The 21,060-nt window shown below is 59.6% G+C and overlaps 4 protein-coding genes across 4 annotated transcripts; 1 reads left to right on the forward strand and 3 right to left on the reverse strand.

The window, feature by feature from the left end:
• Positions 1–3,079: 3,079 nt before the first annotated feature.
• On the forward strand, positions 3,080–3,974 carry PLICBS_008512 (uncharacterized protein; the record flags this gene model as incomplete). Its single annotated transcript, XM_018323963.2, has 4 exons — positions 3,080–3,245; positions 3,299–3,405; positions 3,463–3,852; positions 3,906–3,974. 4 exons carry the CDS (start codon positions 3,080–3,082, stop codon positions 3,972–3,974), a joined length of 732 nt encoding a protein of 243 aa, XP_018177142.2.
• Positions 3,975–5,349: 1,375 nt separating this feature from the next.
• On the reverse strand, positions 5,350–6,237 carry PLICBS_008513 (uncharacterized protein; the record flags this gene model as incomplete). The annotated part of the gene is made up of 1 exon (XM_018323962.2): positions 5,350–6,237. One exon carries the CDS (start codon positions 6,235–6,237, stop codon positions 5,350–5,352), a length of 888 nt encoding a protein of 295 aa, XP_018177141.2.
• A 776-nt stretch (positions 6,238–7,013) lies between these two features.
• Positions 7,014–8,204, reverse strand: PLICBS_008514 (uncharacterized protein; the record flags this gene model as incomplete). The annotated part of the gene is made up of 1 exon (XM_018323961.2): positions 7,014–8,204. One exon carries the CDS (start codon positions 8,202–8,204, stop codon positions 7,014–7,016), a length of 1,191 nt encoding a protein of 396 aa, XP_018177140.2.
• A 1,405-nt stretch (positions 8,205–9,609) lies between these two features.
• PLICBS_008515 (uncharacterized protein) lies at positions 9,610–10,284 on the reverse strand (the record flags this gene model as incomplete). Its single annotated transcript, XM_018323960.2, has 2 exons — positions 9,610–10,101; positions 10,225–10,284. The coding sequence occupies 2 exons, from the start codon at positions 10,282–10,284 to the stop codon at positions 9,610–9,612; spliced, it is 552 nt and encodes a 183-aa protein (XP_018177139.1).
• Between the last annotated feature and the right edge of the window lie 10,776 nt (positions 10,285–21,060).

Here is a 21,060-nt window from a genome sequence, read left to right on the forward strand (position 1 = left end):
GGCCGCGTTCCCTGGTCAATCGCGTCGGGTGTGACCTCACCTCACCTCACCTCTCGCCTGGTCCCGACGGCCGATGACCACTCGATTGCCTCATGTCCGCCCGCCAACCGGTCCCGTACCAAGAATCCTACACAAAGAACCAGGTATTGTGCCTTGGCGGCGGCCGGGAGCCGGGACGGTGAACGCGTGGTGTTGCGAAGCGATATGGAGCAATGACGTTCCCAACGCTGAGGCGGTGTGGCTGAGCCGCGTGCATGTGGCGCAACGGCCGCGCCGCTCTTCAGCTGGCCGCTGCAGCACTGCCGGCGCGCTAGCATTGCGGCCTTGCCAGCTCAGCAGCTTCGGTCCGTCGCGGAAGCCCGCCCACCGCTTCATTCCTCGCCGTTGCGTGCGCCACAGGCACGGCTCACGGCTTGCTGCTGCCGGACAGACCGAGGGTGTCGAGCCTCTGGGAAGACGGTAAATTTCAGCATAATCAAGCACCTAGTAGTTCAGGTGAACAGGTATCTTGGCTTGCTTGGCCACTATGGCCGGCGGGGTCAGCCATGGCAGGCCTCTCTGATGGCCCAACTGGGCCAAAGGTCGTCGAACTTGAGATGGGATCACCGCGGGCAGGTATCGGCTGGGCATAGCCCGGCCGGCCGCTCAGGTGCAGATCCTCATGCAGCCCCTCCGGCACAGGAGACCAGCCTTGAGATTGTTCGCTCTGGTCGCTTCGTGGGGCATCTTGGGTCCATCCTGATCTCCGAGGCTTCTATTTAGCATCGAAAAAAGTGCGACAAAAGGTTCAAGGCCATCGCGAAAGCGTGTTTGAGCAAGATTGAAAGGGCGATCGTGGGACCTCCAAATGCTGGCGGGTGGTGGTGATGGTGGCTCTGGAAAGCCACACAGGTCGGGTATCGGGAGGGCGGCGCCAGGTGGGTGGAGTGGGACCCAGACATGGGTTCAGGGGGGGGGGACCCCAACTGGGAACAACCATCCCACCTTGCCCACCCCCAACCTCTCGCTCCCCACCCACCAACACCCCGGCCTAGTTTAGTGTGGCCCAATGCCGACGCACTTCGATCCGCATCTTGGTTATGACCTCAGACCTCAGACCTCATCTCGGCTGTGGTCCCTTGCCGGACTGGTGACCACCTCACCATGCTTTTTTGGCGGCACCGCTGCAGTTGTCTCGCTGCCCTGCTCCCCGGTGCCCGCTAGCCAAGCAAAGCTTCCAGGACGAAAGTCCAGTTCAGGACACGCTCACAGCAGAGCCCTCTGTACAACGCACCTCGATTGCCCGTGGTCTGTCATTGTGCACCGCGAGACGCACGTTGCCAGGGCATGGCATGGCCCAACCCACGATGGTGCATCGCCGCCCTTTTCTCGCAACGAGAATCGTGGTTTCAATCTGGCTCCGTCCGTGCGCTCCATTTCCTTCATTTGCCTCATGGCCCGCGTCTCTGCGTGGTCCATGCAAGGCTCTCCCGCAGAGCGATTGCGCCGTCGGATAGATCCGGCGCACAAGGAGGCCCCGCCGCAAATCTGGCAACGGGGCCCTTGTTTCTTCCTCCGCCCGTGCGGAGAATCTTTGGTGAGCCACGGGCCCCGGGATGGCGTTGCGCAAGTGATTCGTACGTAGTCTGTAGCTAAGCACGTTGCAGCACGGCGCGGGAAAGGCTGCTTGCACGGGTTTTGAGTCTGAATCTGTGGTATTTGCGTGATGGGATGGCGTGTCTGATGCTCCCTACTCCTCGCCCAAACTCGCGAGGCCTGGCGCGCGCCCTCGTTCGAATGGCGCTTCGGCGGGCCAAGGTGGCTGGCTAGCCGATCTCCTACGGTGATGAGGCGCCCTAGGGCCAAGAGCGTCGTTCAGGTGCCCACCATCTCGCCAGGCTGGGCAAGTTGGCAGAACCAAGATGCAGCCAGTTGCCCGAACGAGCGCAGCCCTGTACCTTGGCGGGGACGGTACCTGGCCAAGTGTACCTTGGCTAAGCGTGGCCTGGGCCTGCTTGCCTGCCTGCCTGCCTGGCTTTTGTGCATTGGGAGCTGGAGGGACGGACGGACGTACGTAGCACCAAGTGGGCGGGTGCCCTGCCAGCCAGCCTGCCCTGCCCTGCTTGGGTGCGTCCACCGGTCCCTCCTATGCCTGCCCAGCTGGCGGGCGGCCGGGCGACGATGCAGCAGCCGCAGCCCAGCCCGCACCTGCTCCCGCTGTTCAAAATAAAACTCCCGACCCTTCTCCTCCTCCTCCTCTCACCCCTACCCTCTGGTTCTCCCTTTTCTCCGCTTCCTCTGTTTACCTGCACGCAAACCAACTTCGTTCGACTGCACCCGCATCTCCTCGTGCCACTTCCATCGCCGCCATCTCGGTCAAGATCCTTCAGGTGAGCTTCTTCCTGTTGCTATGCATCATGGCACCTCCGCCACGCCGAGACTCTCAAACGCCGTTTCTTGGATTGTCTCAACGCGTCGTTTGAGACTTGCTCGCACGCCACGAGAACACTATTCTCGTCGCGATGCCTCTCCTCCACCCCAAGTCACGAACCACCGCGTGCTTGCTTGCCTGCTTGCGTTCCTCCGTCTCGTCTCGACGAGATCACTGCAACGTCACACCGCCCTCCTGCTTGCCCATTCACTGTCACCCACTGTGCTCATTCAGACGCGGCCCACGAGTTCGACGGCAAGGCGAACGAACCAAACCAGGTGGTGTCGGATGACTTCGTCTGAATCAACCCTTGCCGATCCCTCTCCCGCTCGAGCGACGCAGCTTGTGCCCTGCCCATTCCAACCCCAGGCACCTAAAAGGCTCGCCCCAGATCTCCTCCCTGCATTCCAACTTCTCCCATTTTCCTTCACAACCCACGCTCTTTTGTGCGCATTTCGTGCTAAGTCGCTCTCTAGTTACTCTCCAGTCTTTGCCGACCAACCGACGTCACAATGAAGTCCATCATTGTCGCTCTCACCACCCTGGCCACGGTGGCCTTGGCCCAGGACACGGCTGGCCTTGAGCAGTGCGCGGTAAGCTTTCCTGCGACAGACCGAGGACTAGTTCTTCCGGTGCTAATGTAGGATTTAGCAAACCTGCGCCAACAACATGCTGTCTGCCAAGAAGGCAGAGGAGCTGGAGTGCAAGGAGGGTGATTTGAAGTGCCTTTGCGCCAACGTCAACTTCACCTACGGCCTCCGCGACTGCACCAACTCTGTCTGCGGTGGCAAGTTCGCGGATCAGATCATCGAATACGGCAAGAAAATCTGCGCCGGTATGTCAACGCTACGCACCACAGCACTGTACTTCTAGCTAACACTGGTCCAGGTGCCGGAGTCGTCATCACCACTGGTGGCGGCAACAGTGGCAGCGCCACCAACACTGCGACCGACGGTGGTGCTACCAAGACTGGAGGCGGTGGCAGCAGCGGAGACGTACGTGATCTCGCTCATAATCCTGCTTGGCAGGGTGAAGGCTAACAGTAACATCAGGCCAAGGTCTCCACCATCTTCAGCACTGTCACGGGCACCGACGGCAAGGTCGAGACGACTCCCGTTGCCACGACCACTATTGGCGGCGGCGAGGCGTCCGGCACTACTGGCAATGGAGGCGTCGTTGTCACTACCGAAACCTCTGCCGGATCTCAGATCATCCGCACGCTCACCACCATGACCAGCGGCCAGTCTGGCACCGCCTCCGGCTCTGGCACCGAGACGGGCACGGCTAGCGCTTCTGAGACGACCGGCGAGAGCAGCACCGGTTCTGAGACTGGTGGCGCCTCTACCACCAGCGGCGAGGCTTCGGGCACTACTGGAGGCAACGGCGGCGCTTCGCAGACATCGGCCACCCGTTCGGGCACCTCGTCTAGCACTGGCTTTGCTGTAAGTACTCCTCCGGCGCGAAACTGATTGCGTGTGCTGACTCACGTATGCAGGCTCCCCAGAAGACGGCCGCTCCTGCTGGCATCCTGGCCGCCGCTGGCCTCGCTGCTCTCTTCCTGTAAGGAGTCGCGGGCTTCTACGATTTTTTTGATGGTTACGCTACACATGTTTGATACAAAATACCCGTCTATACCTCTTCATGCTCGGCCGCCATCTCGACGAGTTCATCGGAGTGCAACCGCGCGCCTGGAAGATCTTTGCGATGTGGATTGCAGAGCACGTGAGCTGGACATGGGGGCAAATCAGGCTGCGGAGGACTAATGAGGTTTATGGATTCTTTCACTCAGATCGTGGTGACGATTAATGCAGCAAGGGATCTTGTTTTCTCCCGGTACGCAACGTGGTTTGGTGCCCATGTGGCTCGGAGTGTCTGAGAAGTGGGTGTGGGCTTGGCAAGGTGCCGACGGGGGTTGACGTGGACGCCCGTCTTCGGATGAATGGTGGTTCATTGATACCCGGATCTGCCTGGCGTCTACTTTCTTGCTCTCATTAGGCACGAATTAATTGATAATTTTGGCACAACTGGTCTGAACTGTGAAGTTGAGGTTACTATCATGCTGTGAATGCAAGTGAGGAGTCGTACGAGCTGGAGCTTCTCATACCTGGATCCTAATACGATTTCAGGGCCTTTGTGCAGCCAGGTTCGGGCTGGATGACGATCACAAGGCAACTATACCATCGTGTTATGCGCGATGCTCTGATGGTGTTGGATATGTTTGAGATGCCGGGGCACGCCGTCGAACCAAACTCTGGAAGTCTGGAAGAGTCGGTCACGACCGCACACTTCCCTTTGCGGCTTCGAGAGCGAACCGCCGGAGTTCATGGCGCGATTCGGGCACGTCAACTCGAAGAGGACGACGAAAGAGATTGATGAGCGTGCCAAGTCAGGCGAAGCGAGCCGCTTCGGTCCCCATACGCTGGAAACTGCACACTACGTATCTCGTAGGACCACCGCGTTCGTTGTTCCTGCTGCTGATCTCCGCATGGCACTTACCTCGTAGGGCCATGGCATTGTTCCTGCTGGCGATGTCCAGGCCCAAACTCGGCTGTGGCTCGCTGGCTCGGAATGGCGTCAACGAACGGGGTGGGGCCGTGGCGGGATCAACGCGGCGGCCTTGGGGGGCAGTAGGTGGCGGTCCGGCCCGGTGCGACTGATTTGCACCGGGGGTGTTGTTGAATTGTGAATCACATCCCAGCCATGCGAGCATAATGAATGGCGGGGTTGGGGGAAGAGACGTTCTCAGTTTCACGGTTTGGCTTGGCGGCTGCTCACTCTCCAAGTCCCTCGTGTATTCTCTTTCTTTTTTTGTGTGTGCTACCGTGCTTCCCTCAAACTAAACGAATGACTGAAAACAGACTCAAGGAAATGATGAACAATCTGGTGCTGTCGAGAACAATGAAATCCTCCCAAACAATCTGTACCAAGCTTATCTCCCCTCAAAAATGGCCGTAATACTCGACGGTAACCCAGTTGACGCGGGCGACGCGGCGACTGTTGGGGTCCTCATCGTCGACCAGACTCGCCCCCAGAGGACGCACTCCAACGAGGATCACGTAACGATCATCAACCACCACGTTCCCCGGGCCGTCACGGACGGTGAGGTCCTCGCTGGGCTTCCAATAGACGCGGATGGAGTCTTTGACCTCACCGGTCACATGCGAGACACCGCCATCACCACTTCCGTTCAACGAAGTCCGGAACCTGCCTCTATAATAGCGCTTCGTGTCGCCGTTCACCTCAGCGCTCTTCACAGGAGGAAGTCCTGGCTTCATGGGTGCATTGAAGAGGGTGCCGTCTGCAGCATAGCCGGTGTACGCGTGTTTGGCAATTCTCGCCACAGCTGGGTCACCCATTGCCCGTGGACGAGCACCCTCCGGTGTCTCGGTGGCTGAAGCCCCAAGCTGAAAAACGCGATTCTTTGCATTCACTTCAATGCTCTGAAGGTCTGCAGCAGGAACCTTGACCAGTGTGGCGAAAAAGTCCACCTCGGCCTGACGGAAAAGGTCCATGCGAAAGAGAACCCCCGACAAGTGCAGGGCGGTCGACTGGCGCTCCGCAGCAATACCGGCCAAAACCTCCGTCACCGGGACAAGAAAGTAGTATTCTCCAGTGCCTGACCCGATGCACAGACCGCCTTCCGTTGATCCAAGGTAGAGTTCGCAAAATCTCCGGCCACCCTGCTCCTGCCGCGAGCCCTCCCAGGGAATCCTGTCCAGCTCCTCCTCATCCTTCCTTGCGTCCTTGACAGGCCAGGGCCCGCGCCCAGCATAGGGCTTGCCGCTACTGAATCGAGCCCCACCAGGCCCTGGGCGAAGAGCACCCATCTTGAAGTTGGAAGACGATGAGACACGATGACGCCCAACAGAGGTGTGAAATTGGTCGAGACAATTCACTGATTGACGTTGGCGTACCCCCTCCCGTGCCATGAAGGTATGAAGGAGAGAAAAAAAGGAATGGGAGACAGAGGAGGAAGGGACGCCTTTTATACGGCGACTGGGCGAGTGCGGACTCGAGTCCCGTGAGTGTGTTACACTCTGTGACACCTGCACGACAACATCCCGCAATGGATCCTCCACCGGGGTGGCGACCAATGGTGTCGTCCGCGCTCACACCAGCAGCCTTCCGCCAGCCCTTGGACAGAGAGAAGAGGCAGGGCCTCCTCGATACGCCGCGTGCCGAGCGGCTGCTTTCCTGAGCCATTCGGACGCGACTTGGATGATGGCTTTTGGCACGAATGTTGCTGAACGATAATCGTCCTAGACCTTTTGTGTGTGCGTCGACGTCTACGAGGTGAAATGGGCCTTGTCCACGTACTGAAGTACGGCTACGATGTCCTCCGGATGCAAATACGTATGACGCACGTGCGTATGACTTTTACTTGCTGCGATTGCTAAAATCTGCGGATGCATATAAGTTACAGAGATGCGTTGCTATTGAACAAGGCTTGTCAGATAACCCCTGGCGCAAGTAGCAAGTTGCCGCCGAACGCAATCACACATGTTGGACGATGACGCCAATCTCCCGCCAACAGACAAAAAATACAAACATAAAAACGCCATTAATTTACCCAATTTTGCCCTGATCCCATTCCGTCAACTGCTCAATGCATCATGCTCTTGCCAATCTCGCTCTGCCAGTCCTTGGCGCGCTCGAAGCCGTTGGAGTAGCTCTGGTAGTCCATGAGGGCCTTGTAGACGCCCTCCTTGGAGTTGAGGACAAAGGGGCCGTACTGGACGACCTCCTGGTCGAGGGGCGTGCCGGCGACGATGACGAGCCTCGTGTTGCCCTTGGCGGCGGGGTCGGCCTCGACGTGCACGGCGTCGCCGGCCTGCTGGAAGACGACGTTGTGGTACTGCGCGACCTTTGTGCGGGCGTCGCCCTCGCCGAAGTAGGCGTCGCCCTCGAGGACGTAGGAGAAGGCGTTCCAGCCCTGCGGCAGGGGCTGGGTGACCTTTGCGCCGGGCCGGAGCTCCACGTCGAGGATCCAGACGGGCGTGTAGGCGAGGTCCTTGACGGAGTCGATGCCGTGCGACTGGCCGGATATGACCTTGATGGTGGCATTGCCGTCGTCGACCTCCACGCGGGGAATCTCCGCAGCGCGCAAGTCACGATACCGCGGCTCACACGCCTTGAGCTTCTCCGGCAGGTCCACCCAAAGCTGCAGCCCGACATTCGCGCTCCCGTCGGGGTTCTGCGCCGGCATCTCCGCGTGGACGATGCCCCGCCCCGCCGTCATGAACTGCAGGTCGCCGGAGTGGATGGTGCCGCGGTTGCCGGCAAAGTCCTCGTGGTCGACGGCGCCCTCGAGGAGGTAGGTGATGGTCTCCTGGCCGCGGTGGGGGTGGTCGGGGAAGCCCGCGCCGGGCTTGATGGAGAAGTGGTCGAGCATGAGGAAGGGGGAGAGGTTGCGCAGCGAGGGCGTGCCGATGGAGCGGCGGACGCGGGCGCCCGCGCCTTCGGACTGCTCGGCGGCGAGGAAGACCTTGCGGATGGCGCGCTGGACGACGCTGGAGGATGTCGACGTCATTTTGTCTTGTGATGTGATGGGGTCTGTGGAGGTGAGGTGCTGTTGCTGCTGTTGCTGTTGCAGGATGCTCTCAGACGACGTCAGTTCAGCCGACGATACCGACGAGGTGGTGGTGGTGGTGGTGTAAAAGTGCTGCCTCAAGAAAGACGATATCTGCTCCGAGACGACGCTGCTTGGGTTGTTGTTGACGACGACAAGGACGACAGTCGAAACGAAGCCAACAAGAATTGCGAGTATGAGTTTGATGCTCAGGAAATTCTTCATGAGTCTGGGGTCCAGGAACGATCGGCGGCAATATATAGACGATTCCTTTGCCTTGATGCAACGTCTAGACTAGAGCTCGTCGTCCTAGCTAGTCGATCCTAGAAATCCGGAGAAGAAAACCCGAGAAGCAAGAAGGAGGAGATTGGAGAAGAATTGGGGTTGATAATGTGTCAGTCCAGAGCTGTAAAAAAGCTGTCATCAAGAAAACCGGCGTTCTCCCCCGCCATTCTTAACTAGCTAGCTAGCTGTCAACCTCTTCTGAACCTGCCATATGCCACCAGTAGTGGTAAATGTCAGCGATTGGAAATAATCCCCCCAATTGAAGGCCGCCCCTCGGCCTTAGTCAAAGTTACATCAGCATCTCTCCCTCTGCGAACGTCGAGAGTGGGGGGGGGGGAGGGGCGGGCAGCAGCCATGGGGTCCCGGTACGTACCGATGACCCAGCCACACCGGTTTGCCTGGTACACGCTTAGGTAAGTCATCTTTGTTGGGTGAGCGACGCTCAGTGTGGCTCAGTCGCAGAACGGAGAACAGCTCCAGCGTCGCGCCTCGCTCTGAAGCTCCACCGGGCACCGTTTTGGACGCTCATCAAGCTCACCTCGAAAAAAACGGAAAGCAGCAAGGGCCCCCCACCGCTGCCATCAGCTTGTCACCTTGTCAGCTCGACCTGCGGGGGCCTCCATGAATCCATGCCGTGTCCCGCAGGACCCGCAATCACACAACAATCACATGTCAGACAGTTCAGCAGGGTGCCAACACCAGTCAGTCCCACGATCCCTGTGACGCGGTCAAGGTGGCACGTAGGGGAGAAAAAATTCTATTAGCTCTTCCATTGGTCTTTTGGTTGCCTCCAAGATGTTTTCTGTTTTCCGAATCATTCAGGTCGTCATTCCGATCCAAGCCAGACGAGGGGAGTGATTGATTGAACACTCGCGCATCTGCGCCGCCGTCCCCTTCCGTAAAAATGGAAGCAATGGCATGACGCAGTGTATGAGAGCTTCATGAGCAAAGATGGTGTGTGCTTGGTCGATTCGCGAGCCGAGACGTGGCGACGCGAGTGAGAGATAGCAGAGTGGTTTCCAAGGAAAGAAGAACGCATTGGCTCGAATAAGGTCCGAAGCACAAGTAAAGAGATTTTGGAGACGAAAGCGATGCAGAAAATGCCCAACATAGTCCAAGGTATAATGAACAACCAGCCACCAGCACCACCGTTCGCGACGACGCCCGTCGGCTGCATCGACGACGGGCGGTCACGGCTGGCGCGCAACCAAACGCCAATATTTGAACCCCCGCCGACAAAGAGGACGCGAGTTGTGCTGAAGAGCAAAAAAAGGTATTCCCCGTCGCTGTGCAATGCGACTTGCTCTCCCCCCTCGATTCCGCCACCCGGCACTTCAAGTCTCCATTACTGCTGGACCTTCTCGTTGACGAGCTTGGCGGCCTCGGCCTTCTTGGCCGTGAGCAGGCTGCTGAGCCAGCTCAGCGTCTCGTTGCTGACGACGAGGGCGGTGGAGACGGCGGCCTTGCCCTGGGCGACGATGCCCTGCTGCTCGGCCTTCTTAATCTCGCTGCTGTAGACCTGGAAGACGTGGTCGCGGCCCTCGATGGACTTGTTGTAGGGCAGCAGGATCAGGCTGCGCGTGTCGTTGTAGAGCTCGTTGGTGGGCTTCTTGACGACGGGGAAGCGCTCGTCGACGCGGTCGAGCGCCTTGTCGCCGATGGAGTCGGCGCGCTGGACGTAGGGCGAGATGTAGCCGTAGGGCTTGGCGATCCAGGGCAGGACGGGGGCGGCGAACGTCTGGTAGGCCGAGTCGCCGAGCTTGATGGAGCGCTGGGCGTACTCGTTGGACTTGAAGGTGGTGATGCCGTCGCTGATGAGCGGGTAGTTGAGGAGGTGCTGCACCCACACACGTCGTCGTTAGCCATGCGTCTCTCTCGTCACCATCACGTAATATGGTGGCAGCGGCGCAGGTATATCCAATTCTGCCGCCGGACGTTGAGGGGAGGGGGGCGCATTTACCTGGATAAAGGCAGACTGGTGAGCAGGGCTCACGTCGCCGTTGACCTGAGGGACAGCCATTGCGGAAGAGTACGTGTGCGTAGTAGGACGAGAGAGCGGGCGGGCGGGCGGGCGTATGGTCGACAGGTTTCGACTAGCGTTTGGGGAGATGGGGGTATCACAGGGGACGCTTTGTGTGGTCGGTGCGACGACGACGAGGAGGGTATGGCGTCAAGGCAGGTTTCGTTCGTTGACGGAAGAAAAGGGAGGGGGAGAGGAAAGGAGAGAGAAGGAGGAAAGGGACGAGATACGAATGTGCGAGGCCCAAGGCTAATAAACTGGAGGAGGAGGGGAGGGTGGCAGGCCAGGCAGGCGGTAGGGGAGGAGCTGCGGGAGCGCCACTGCAGACTTTATCAGGATAAGTGAGGTGTAGGTGTAGGTGTAGGTGGAGGAGGTCCGTAGAGGTTGGCACATGCATCCGTGGATGGGCCGCCGCACCCACGCACGGGAAAGGAAGCGCCAAGGGAAGGGGGGGGGATGGACCCGGGACAAGAACGTGAAAGAGAATGAAATCTCAGCGGACGAGGTAGCGCGCTGCTGGTGCTGGTGCTTGCTTCTACCTCTGCAATCGTGCAGTTCGGTACCGCCAGCAGCAGCGAGCGCTTGTTGCATTGGGAATGGGAACATGCAATCAGAGTCACCACCACCCTCATCAGTCAGGGAGACAGCATGAGCAGGCATGGGCAGGTCCCCTTGCTGGCGAGCAAGCAACACGCGCGCCAGCATGTGAAAGCGGCCCCTCCAACAAAGGCTCAAGGTCGCAGACGGGACGAGTGGGTTCACTCCATCACTCTCACACCAGCCCAGAGACAGACGCACAGACGGACAGGCGCAGACAGGTGATGGTGGAACCCGTCCGCCGCGCCCCCGTGCAAGACGGAATCCACTGCGGCGGCGGCGGCGTCACGGGCTGGGCTGGGATGCCTGCGCAGGCATGGAAGGTACTTGAAGGATCCACTGGAAAGCATGGAAGCAGCCGGGGCCCAGCATCCCAGGTGAGGCGACCCCTCTCTCTCCCGGTCTCTCATTCCCTCTGGCGCAGTTGCTCCCTGTCCGGGCGGACTGGCTGTCGGCTGCCAGGGCCTGCCAGAGCGCGGCCAGATCAAGCAGCCCGGTGCTGCGGCGCCAGAGCAGCGGAAGGTGTGCAGAAGCGCACGACGGAAGAGCGGCAGGGGGTGGTGGGTGCACGCCCAGGCGCCGCCGCCGCTATCATGGGAACCGTCCACTGACCTTCCAGGTTCCAACCTGCTGCTGCTGCTGCTGGTGCCAGGTAGGCACTAGGCACTCGCCCCGGCAAAACGCCCATTCGATGCCGCCCGTCCATTCGCGATCCGGCGCAGCGCCAGGCCCAGGGCTCCCGGCCGCCCGCCATTGGCCGGCCTCCCGCCACCAGCCACAAACAGCCCACCTCATGGATCCAGTCCCAGTCCATCCAATCCACCCAATCCACCACCCCTCCCCAATGCGCTGCGCTGCACACTGCACGCTGCCTGCACCTGGAAGCTATTTATTGCGCAACCTACACCCTGTTTTGACTTGTTGGGGGTGGTGCTGGTGGTGGCGGACGCTGGCATGTGAAGATGCGCCGCCGCCACGCCGCCCCCCCTCCTCCTCCAGATGCGATGTTGAGAGAAGAAGAAGAGCTCCCAGCTCTTGGCTGAGGGCCAATCCCTGGCCAACCGCCACAGCACGCCCGCCGGCCGTTGACTAAAGCTAATACGCCCTCTGGCGCGCATTCATCCGGCCCGTTGTCGTCTCTCCCAGACGGCCGGAGACCCGGGTCCGCGCCGCGGGAGGGAGGGAGGGAGCGTCCATCCCATCGTCACTCAACAGCTCTGCTCTTGCTGATTCTTACTTTGTACATACGTAGCATGTAACTCATGTATGTCACTGACTCGGGGGGCTGAGATTGGCAGCCAGCCATCGGGCAATCTACGGGGCAGCTTTGATGATTTACACTCGAGATTCCTCGTGTCAGCCTGCGCTGCAGTGTTTCGCCGGCAAAGGCCCTCCGCGCCATCCGATCCGCGCAATATACCATGGAATGGTGTCAATTGAACGAAAGGAAGGGGGGGCACGGCACCAATGACCAAGTAAGAAGTAGCCGGGAAGCAACTGGCGGCTCATCAATTCATCGTCATGCACGGATGCGACGACACTCCGCGGCGGATGGCAGGAGCACGCAACAGAGCGGCAGCGCTGTCGCCTTATCGCGGCCATGGGACTGGCGACCGCGCCGCCCCCCTCGTCTGCAGGATGTACTGTATCAGGGCGAACGAGCCGTGCTTCCATCTCGGGACAGAGGGGGCGGCTTGAGCTATCTCTCCTTGTCACTCTCGCTTGTCAGAGACGCGGACCCTGGAGATCGCCCGCGGGGGGGCACGACGCCACCGTCGTTGGCACGTCTCATCTTGCCGATGATGGGCATTGCTCGCAAGGCCATACCATATCGTGAACTGCGCGGTACTTTGTTGTCTCGTCGATTGCGATTGCCCATTCCCCCACCTCCTCTCTCAACGCTTTACGTATCAGCCACGCCATGGCAAAGACGGCTCCGGGAACAAGCAGATCGTGGGGGTTTTCCGCGGCCGTCTTCGCTCGAGAAGCTGCTGCTGCTGCTGCTGTTGCTCCTGCTGCTGCTGGCTACTGCGCCTCCCACGTACCAGCGAAGCCATGGCGCCCGCCGGTGCAGGCAAAGTGGTGTTCTGTTCGGGGGCGTTTTCTGCTACGCACGCCCCAGCCGTTGTGGAATTGTGCGAGCCATGCCGCGGCAATCCCCTTCGAGAAGCGGACTCGGCACCGGAAGACGCAGCTCTGCTGCCCGCCCGCATCGGAAAGCAGTTCAACCATCATCAGCTGCAGAGTGAGGCCAACGCATCCACCTAGATGAAGGCTGACTGGAAGCGGCTCGTGGCAGCAGGTAGCCCATCACGGCGCGGGCGTGTCCAGGTCCGGGAAGCGGGAACAAGCGAGCGGGTTTTGGTCCTGGTATCAGGACCCCTGTGCATACATCTCACAACACAATGTCCGATGCGCGCACGAGCGACGGGGCGGGCCAGGCAGATGGTCCAGTCAGCTCGTGCGGCTAATCGTGGCTCAACGACGTTCGTACCAGGTCCAAGCGTGAAGGGGCCCCGATGCGTAGCGCAGGCAGTTTCCTGATCTCGGCCCACGCGCGAGGCTCGTCCGGATCCGAACCATTCCTGTTGGCCCTTCCGTCTGCCCATGTCCGGCCTCGGGAACAGGGAGGTCGCCTCGGGAACAAAAAAAAAAAAAAAAAAAAAAAAAGAAGTCAAAGGGGGGCCACGAGGCGAGGCAGCAGCCACGGCCGATGCCGAGGGCTGAGGAGGACGAGGAACGGGGTGGCAAAGACCAGTAGTGAGTGGTAGACCGAGCCGAGCAATCGAACCAACGCGCGGCGAGGCACGCACGTTCCAGCGTTGGATGCGTACGGCGCACGTTAGTCGGCCTTGTTGCGGCGCGCCGTCTGGCTCGGCACACCCGCGATGCGCATGGCGGTAGGTTGTTGGGGAGGGAGGCGACCGACGGACGGATTGAGGAAAGCAGTGCAAATGCGCCACTAAAAAAACCACATGTACCCCCCCTGTCGGGGTTCGCGGGCGGCAAACCGGACAGGGATGATGCACGCCCCACTTGGCACCTGGCACTCCCCCTGGGGTCCTGGCTTCCGCTGCTGCAGTGCAGTGAGTGCGCACTGCGCACCAGCCACTTTCACATGTCAGGAACCTCGACGACTCAAAAGATACTGGCGCACCTTTTCTCGTACCTCGAATCAAAATGCCAAGTCAAATGACGCAACAGCATCTGATGCTGCGGCTTTGCCTCAAGCCCAGCTTGTACAGAAAGTACAGTACAGTACAGTACAATCAGGGCATGTAGGTGAGACGAGTAGGTAGGTCGAACGAAAACCTCCGACCGAGTGAGGCTCGGATCCGTTGGTTAGCAATGCGGCGGGGCGGCCTGATGAAACCAAGTACACGCAACGTGATGCCGTGGCAAACTCTTTTTTTTTCAAACTCCTTGGTTTTGGTGGTGTTGAGCACATGTCGGCAGCATTCTATCACGAGTCTAAGACTCGCGTACAGTTTTCGCCACGCCTCGCTCCGTCGGGACGAGCAACTCTTGCGAGGCGGCGCGCCCGTCAAGGGAGGAGGCTTTTGTTGCTGCTGCTGGTGCCGTTCCGGATGCCATTGACTGAGACAAAAGGGGCCATACGAAGTAGGTACCTGTGATGCTCGGGGGAACGGAATATCGCGGAAATGAATAACCCTCTGGGAGCGGCACGGCTCGTGATCGCCCTTGCCTGGCTGGCGGCTGCGTTTCGCGGAAGAGCAGTCCCCATATTCCGCAATTCACATCCTCCTGCGTGCCCATCTGTCCATCCATGTATCGCATCACACCGCATGGCATCGTGCCGTGCGTGCCTCCTCTCGCTACACTACACTAGACCCAGCACGCACGCAAGCATGCAAGCGCATACGCATCACCCCGCCGCCGCCGCCGCCGCCGCCGCTGCTGCTGTTGCATCAATGGCGTTGCTCGTCCCGCCTCGGCGGCTCGTATCCGGCTCGGCGGTCGGAGCTGCCTGCCACTCCTCCTCCTCCTCTTCCAAGCCTGCCTGCCTATCTAGCTACCCGCCGCAGATGTCAACGACCATCAACCCGGTGGCCCGGCTGATTAGCAGCTTGCGCCAAGCTGAACCGCCCCGAAAGAACAACAGGCAGAAGCGAGCGAGAGAGACCTCGTGGAGATCTAGGGGCCGCGCGTGGGCTTGGGGCTGCACAGCACACGTGGGACCATGTGCGCATCATGGGGAACATTGAAGCGAGCGTGTGTGCGTACGTGAGTGCGTGCGTGCGTGTCGAGTGACCGCGTGATGAATGGCCCCAAACACATCGCGGTGGTCAACTCGCCCCTTGGGACCTTCGTGAATCGTGGCCGCCCTCGTGATGCCCAGGTGAGCAGACTGATCGCGCCATTGCGCGGGAGGCTCAAGGAGCTCCCCTGTCGGCGTGTACAAAGCATAAACACGTACGTAGTACCAAGGTAGTCCCGTTGTCCGCGCTCAGTCCATTACCGAGCCCGCGCCTCCCCACAGGCACTAATCCGGGCATTAACCCGGGTCCTCGGCCTACGGGGGCTGTCAATGGCGGCTGGCGGCTCTACAAGCATATGGCTCAAGAAATCGATACTATCTCGCAGAGTGCAACAAGTCCCCCACGGCCCAGGTCGGTTCGAGTTAACACCACTAACGCATTTTTGGCGCCCGCCCGCCTCGTCCGTTCCCAATATCAGGGTCCAAGTGGCTTGGCGGTTCCTGCATGAGTGCGCGAGCAAGTCGGTCAGCCATCGTTATGTAGTACTGTCACCACCGGGGCCCGGGAGGCGGCGAGCCGTGCTGCTAGTACTACGAACGTGGTGGCTGCGTCACGACACCCCTTCTCTCCCCCTCCTTTCCCTTCCCCTTCGCCTTTGCCGTCTTCTCCCCAGCTGACGCTCGTGGTTTTGTACCGGCGCTTGCTTCTGGCCCCCATATGTGCGTGTCTGCCGTATGATGGATGGGTGGCTGGCTGCCCGGCGGCGGAGACGAGGGTGGTCTGTCATAAGCGTGTCCGTACGAGCCGATGGATGGACCCTGAGAGTATGCAGGTTGCAGTCACTCGGGGAGCACACGGCGTCAGCCCCTCCGCCAGACTGAACAAGTCAGCATTGCGTGTAATTACAATACATGGCACGGGCTTCTCGGCCGGATTCTGCCTTGCTTCCATGCTGGCTGGTCTCACGAGCCACCGGTGGTGATGCGCCGTGCTTCCTCCCGTAACCAGTTCGGTAACAATATGCGCCAAGACATGTGATTGCGCCCTCATACCGACGACTGACTCTGTGTCCTGCGCTACGATTCTGTCCTCCCTGGCGTCCAGTCTGATCTTGGTGCAGCGGTCCGAGTCTGTAGCCCATATTCGGTTACCGCGGGAGTGGACTGCAACCCAACGGTAGCATGAGGTCGAGGGAAAGGGGCTAGAAAGCTTTCTATGAGAGGGTTACAACGCTCAGTCTCCTAGTTCCAAGCCATGTTTAGCTTGTAGCCGTCACGGGACTTGAGTTCTGATGTGCTGTGCTGGCGACTGACAACAGACCATGGCCATCGCAGGCTGGGTTCTTGCGTTCCACCGGGCCCGGCGCATGTAAGTTGCGGACTCCAAACAGAATCTAGAATTGCGACTGAGTACTGCATCACTCGTGGCTGGAATGTTACCAAAAGCTGCGGTCGCTCTCCGTGGGTCCTGATTGAATCGTGCAGCATTGAAGCCTATGCCGTGACTCAACAACTGCACATATTGAGTCGAGCAACGAAGCAGAAGGTAGTCATGCCAGAAATTACACGAGCCGATTCTCTGCAGAATGACGACTTATCCGTCGAATTGTTGCTATTGCAACGTCATGAAGAGGGATACGTGGTCGGCGGGTGGCCAGACAACCCGGAGTGAGCATCGCCGCCCGAGACCTGGTGTGACAGCATCATTAACGGTTTGCAGGCTGCCCTCGCCAAACACATAAACAATAGCTCTGCTCTCCAATGACTGGGGCGAGATAGTCCAGGTCGTTGAAGGCGTCAGCATGAATCAGACTCTTCAATTTTGCCATGCTCTGACGAGACCTTAGAGTAAGTCATGTAGTCAATGGCAATGTCAAAAGGGGCAACGTTGAAGCAATCCAAACACAACCACAACACTTGGCGAACATCACCGTGAGGAAAAGCACGTACTTTCACTTCAATGAGCCTCGCTCCTGGCGGTATAGCTGTTTCACTTCACTCAGTGACAGGATCGCCCGGCTCGAAGCTCAACTTGCCTACCCTATAGCTAGACCGGCGAACTGCCGGTTGTGAATATCGCCGCCCTTCGATTGACATGTACCTGACCACTTGGAGGATTCCGCTCCATACGCACCGCTGGTCTCCCTGCCTGCGTCCCAGACCACCTGCTGCTTCCATACCATGACCCCGAGGGGCTTGGGATGTTCTTGATGGTGGCAGTTGGAGAAGCTCTCTGTGTCCCGCGGTCTCGGATCATCGTAGCTCCCCAGCAGAGCCGTATCTCGGGGTTACCAACTCGATGCGAGCCATCGCTTCACCGTAGTCGCGGATCCGGGCTCGTTGTGTACCAGAAGGCGGTCAGGTCTCTGTATTACAATCTACGTACACATTGGATGACGAGATATTGTTCCACAGCATCGGGAGGCACAGACGACCGGGTCAATGATCGGACTTCGTACCAAGGATACTGTATCACTCTCACATTATGGAACCTCAACGTGTTACGTAGCTAACGAAGTTTGGTAAATTGCCCCCGATTCTCACTCTGGACAAAGTATATGCGATGTGCAACTTCGGAGTTGGCGGAGAATGGGGTACGGCTATATACTATGCCGCGACAGCGAGCTGCTGAACAGCGGCAGCCGCCAGCCCCAGGCCATCGTAGTACAGCCCAAAGTCACCATGACGGGTGCGTACCGCGTGTTATTGCAATTGCCCATGCTCGTTTGAGGTGACGCCAAAGTGCATCAGCATCGAGCGGCCGTGCTTGGCCGCGACCCGCTGGCGGCGACAATGGCGCAGACACCCGCCTCGTCTCTTTGGCTGCCAGTGCTATGGGCCAGCAAACGAAGCAGGGCCGGGAGGGAGATACCTAACCTAGCGCGAGTCGTTCTCAGACACTTGGCGCGGGGAACGGATCGGGAGAAGGCAGGCAGGCCAACAACGAAGTGCCTCGTCTGTCAGAGGATCCGCGGCGGTCTCAGAATTGCTTTGTGTTCCCCCATCACCCTCTCCCTGACAAGCGAGTGCCGAAGCGCAAGAGTTTGACCGCTGCCTCCCCTGTTCATATTCGAGAGTGGCAATTCTGGGTAGAATTTGTAAAGAAGCTCTCAACCGAGGTGGTGTGGTAAAGCGGCTTGACCGGCCTGGCCCTTTCAACCCTGTGCCACTCATCTTCAGCACGAGTACGCGCGCAAGTGGCGGGACTTTGATGACATACACGTGGAGGCAAACCGGCAGTTTGACCCGCAACATCTTTGGCCGTTGGTGGCTTGGTCTCGTAAGCCGGGTCTGAGACGGTGTCCCTTCCATCAAAACGCTCCGGGCCGCGACGCCAAGTCAGGTGGGGATAACGGACGGGGCCGCGCCATCGGCGAATCGACTGACATTCTCATCGATTAAGGGTCCTCGAAGGAGAAGAGCAAACCGTGCGTTTTTCCGCCTTGGCTGGAAGCCTATAACAGCGAGTGCTCCGCAGCATCATGTCGTGTCGTACTGAGAGCGCCACGGGTGAGAGCGTCCACGACGACCCCTGTCGGCTGACTCGCCAAGTCAGGGGGCGCTGCTCCCTCATCCGGGCCCGCGTTTGAGAGCTGCAGAAGCGGTGGGGAAGACACATGGATCGGGTCTGCACAGACTCGCGCTGGATTCGACGGCTCCGATTCACTGCATGGCGTTTCATGCACGATCGCCAACCACAGGTGATCATCAGGATACGAAAAATGTCAAGGCAGCGGGAGCCAACTGAACAACCAACGTTGCTGCGATGACAATTGAACCAGAGGTCTGGAAGCACATAAGGGAAAAGCTCCTTGTACTCCTTGTACAGTACTCGTAGGTGAGGGAGGGCCTTGACCTAGGCCGCCTCTGCCATCGTGGTGTCGACAGGTCCACGCGAAAAACTCGTCGCGACAAGAGGGACACGAGCCGAACGCGCTACTGATCTGTGCATGCGCCGCTGCAGTTGCCATCTGCCGAACATTGACGCGCATCGGTCTCGCGTGCTGGGCTGTATTGTGGTGTCACATTCGTGCTTGCCGACGGCAAGGGCCCATTATGTCTTGCCTGCCAGGGGGCACGCGAGTCCGCGGCAGCTTCGCAGCTCGGATCGGTCAGCCATGGTGGCGCGGGAACGCGAGCGAGGGGCTCGCCAATTGATATGCAGGGCGAGGATTCTCTCGCCTCGAAGTCCGGTCTGCCATCGTTCGTCTGCCTGCGCAGTGTGTGACGGTGCTGTAGGAACATGCACTGTACTGTACAGTACTATACCTGTTACCTTGAATTTCCTACGTCATGCCCATTACATGCCTGTTTCGGGAGACGTTGGGTGCGAGGGGGTTGTTTCTCTTTGATGCTCTCTGTGCCTGCTGCATCGGACCATGGCCCACCCAGGGAAAAGTGACGACAACGATCCATTGGAGGTCCGATGGCTTGGGCCTCGCCGCGGCACTGCGGGAGCGACAGAGAGACAGACGACCAGACAGCATGGATGGGGCCACGATGCTGGACTGCGCGGCATGCCTGATTCGCGTGACCGGTTCCTGGGAGAGAGGTCGGCGTTCGGCCGCATACAGAACACAAGCGTGGGCTCATGATGAGGGCTTCTGCGCTGCCCGTTGTCCACTGAATGGCTGGCTGGCTGGCTGGCGGGCTGCCCTTGCATGGCCAGCTGATGCCTCCTCGCGCTCCGCTTTCTTTTCTCTGTTGCCTCCGCTCAGGTCTCTGCAGCGCACCGCGCAGACAGTTGCTTCTTCCTGAGCGCGGACACCCCCCTTTCGATGTGGCGGGAATGGTGAGCGGTCGCAGGATGGGGAAGAAGGAAACAATTTCCCGTGTTGGGGCCAGCTCCGCCAGCCACGAACGTCGATTGGCCGTGGGGGGAGACCAATTTGATAGTCGAGCCGGGGGTCCCTGCGGCGGCGGCGACCGGACGCCCTCCATCGTGGTTGTCTGTGTGTGTGTGTGTCCAGTCTCGGCGCGGCGCGATCCCCGGGCGGCCAGCTTTTTGGCTGAAAGTAGTGGCTCCTTGTCGTGTTCCTAGGGGAGCAGCTGCGGTCGCGTCCCGCCCAATTCGCCTTGCTTGATGCTGGATAAGGGGCCACGTTTGATGTAGGCGATGAAATGCATCATTGACGGATGGCAATTCGTGCGAGAAGATGCAGAGCAGACGGGCGGGCGGGCGAACGAGACACGGCGAGGCGGGAAGGGGGGAGGCCCTGGGGAGGCAGGGGAAGGAGCAGCCTGGAAGCTTGAGAGGAGCCCATGGCGCCAATTGGAAGGGTGCGCCGTCCGAGCTCAAGCAGCTCTGAAACAGGTACCCGGAACCCGCCTCGCGGCCAGACCGGCCCGCGAGCGCCCGCGTACCGCATACTTGGACCTGGGACGGCGGACAGGGGTCATCCCAACTTCATCATCCACGGGCCCCTGAGATGGGATCCCCCATGTTCATGCTTCGTCGACATTTCACCACCACGGCCACGGCCACGCCCACATCCATGCACCACCCTCCTCTCCGCTCCGGGCTCCAGCTCCATTTTAACGCCATGGACCGCGCCGCCTGGCCTCCTCCACCGTGCCCACGCATCCGAGCCCGCCGCCGCTCTCCATCTGAGCCAGTCCCTTTTCCCCCAGCCGCCGCCCGCTCGCTCGCTGAGTCTCCTTCTCCTCCAACCTCCATTGCACTTCTCGTGCAAAGACGTTCCCCTCCTTGACTTGACCGTGCTCTTGTTCTTCCTTTGCCTGCCGTTCCTTTCCTTCTTGACCCCGTTTGCACGCACCAAGGCCGCGTTGCTTTTTCCAGCTCGGCACCGCTCCTCGCCCTACTGCGCCTTCGAATGGCTCATTAAACGCACTCGTTCGCGCCCCTTTTTCTCGACTCAGAGATATCGAGCGACGAAGCTGTCCAGACGTCATTCTCTACAACGGCCCCACGGCCAAGGACCGTCTCGACGACCGTCGCC

Source organism: Purpureocillium lilacinum (genome assembly GCF_023168085.1).
Source record: "Purpureocillium lilacinum CBS 284.36 DNA, scaffold_6, whole genome shotgun sequence".
Taxonomy (NCBI): domain Eukaryota; kingdom Fungi; phylum Ascomycota; class Sordariomycetes; order Hypocreales; family Ophiocordycipitaceae; genus Purpureocillium; species Purpureocillium lilacinum.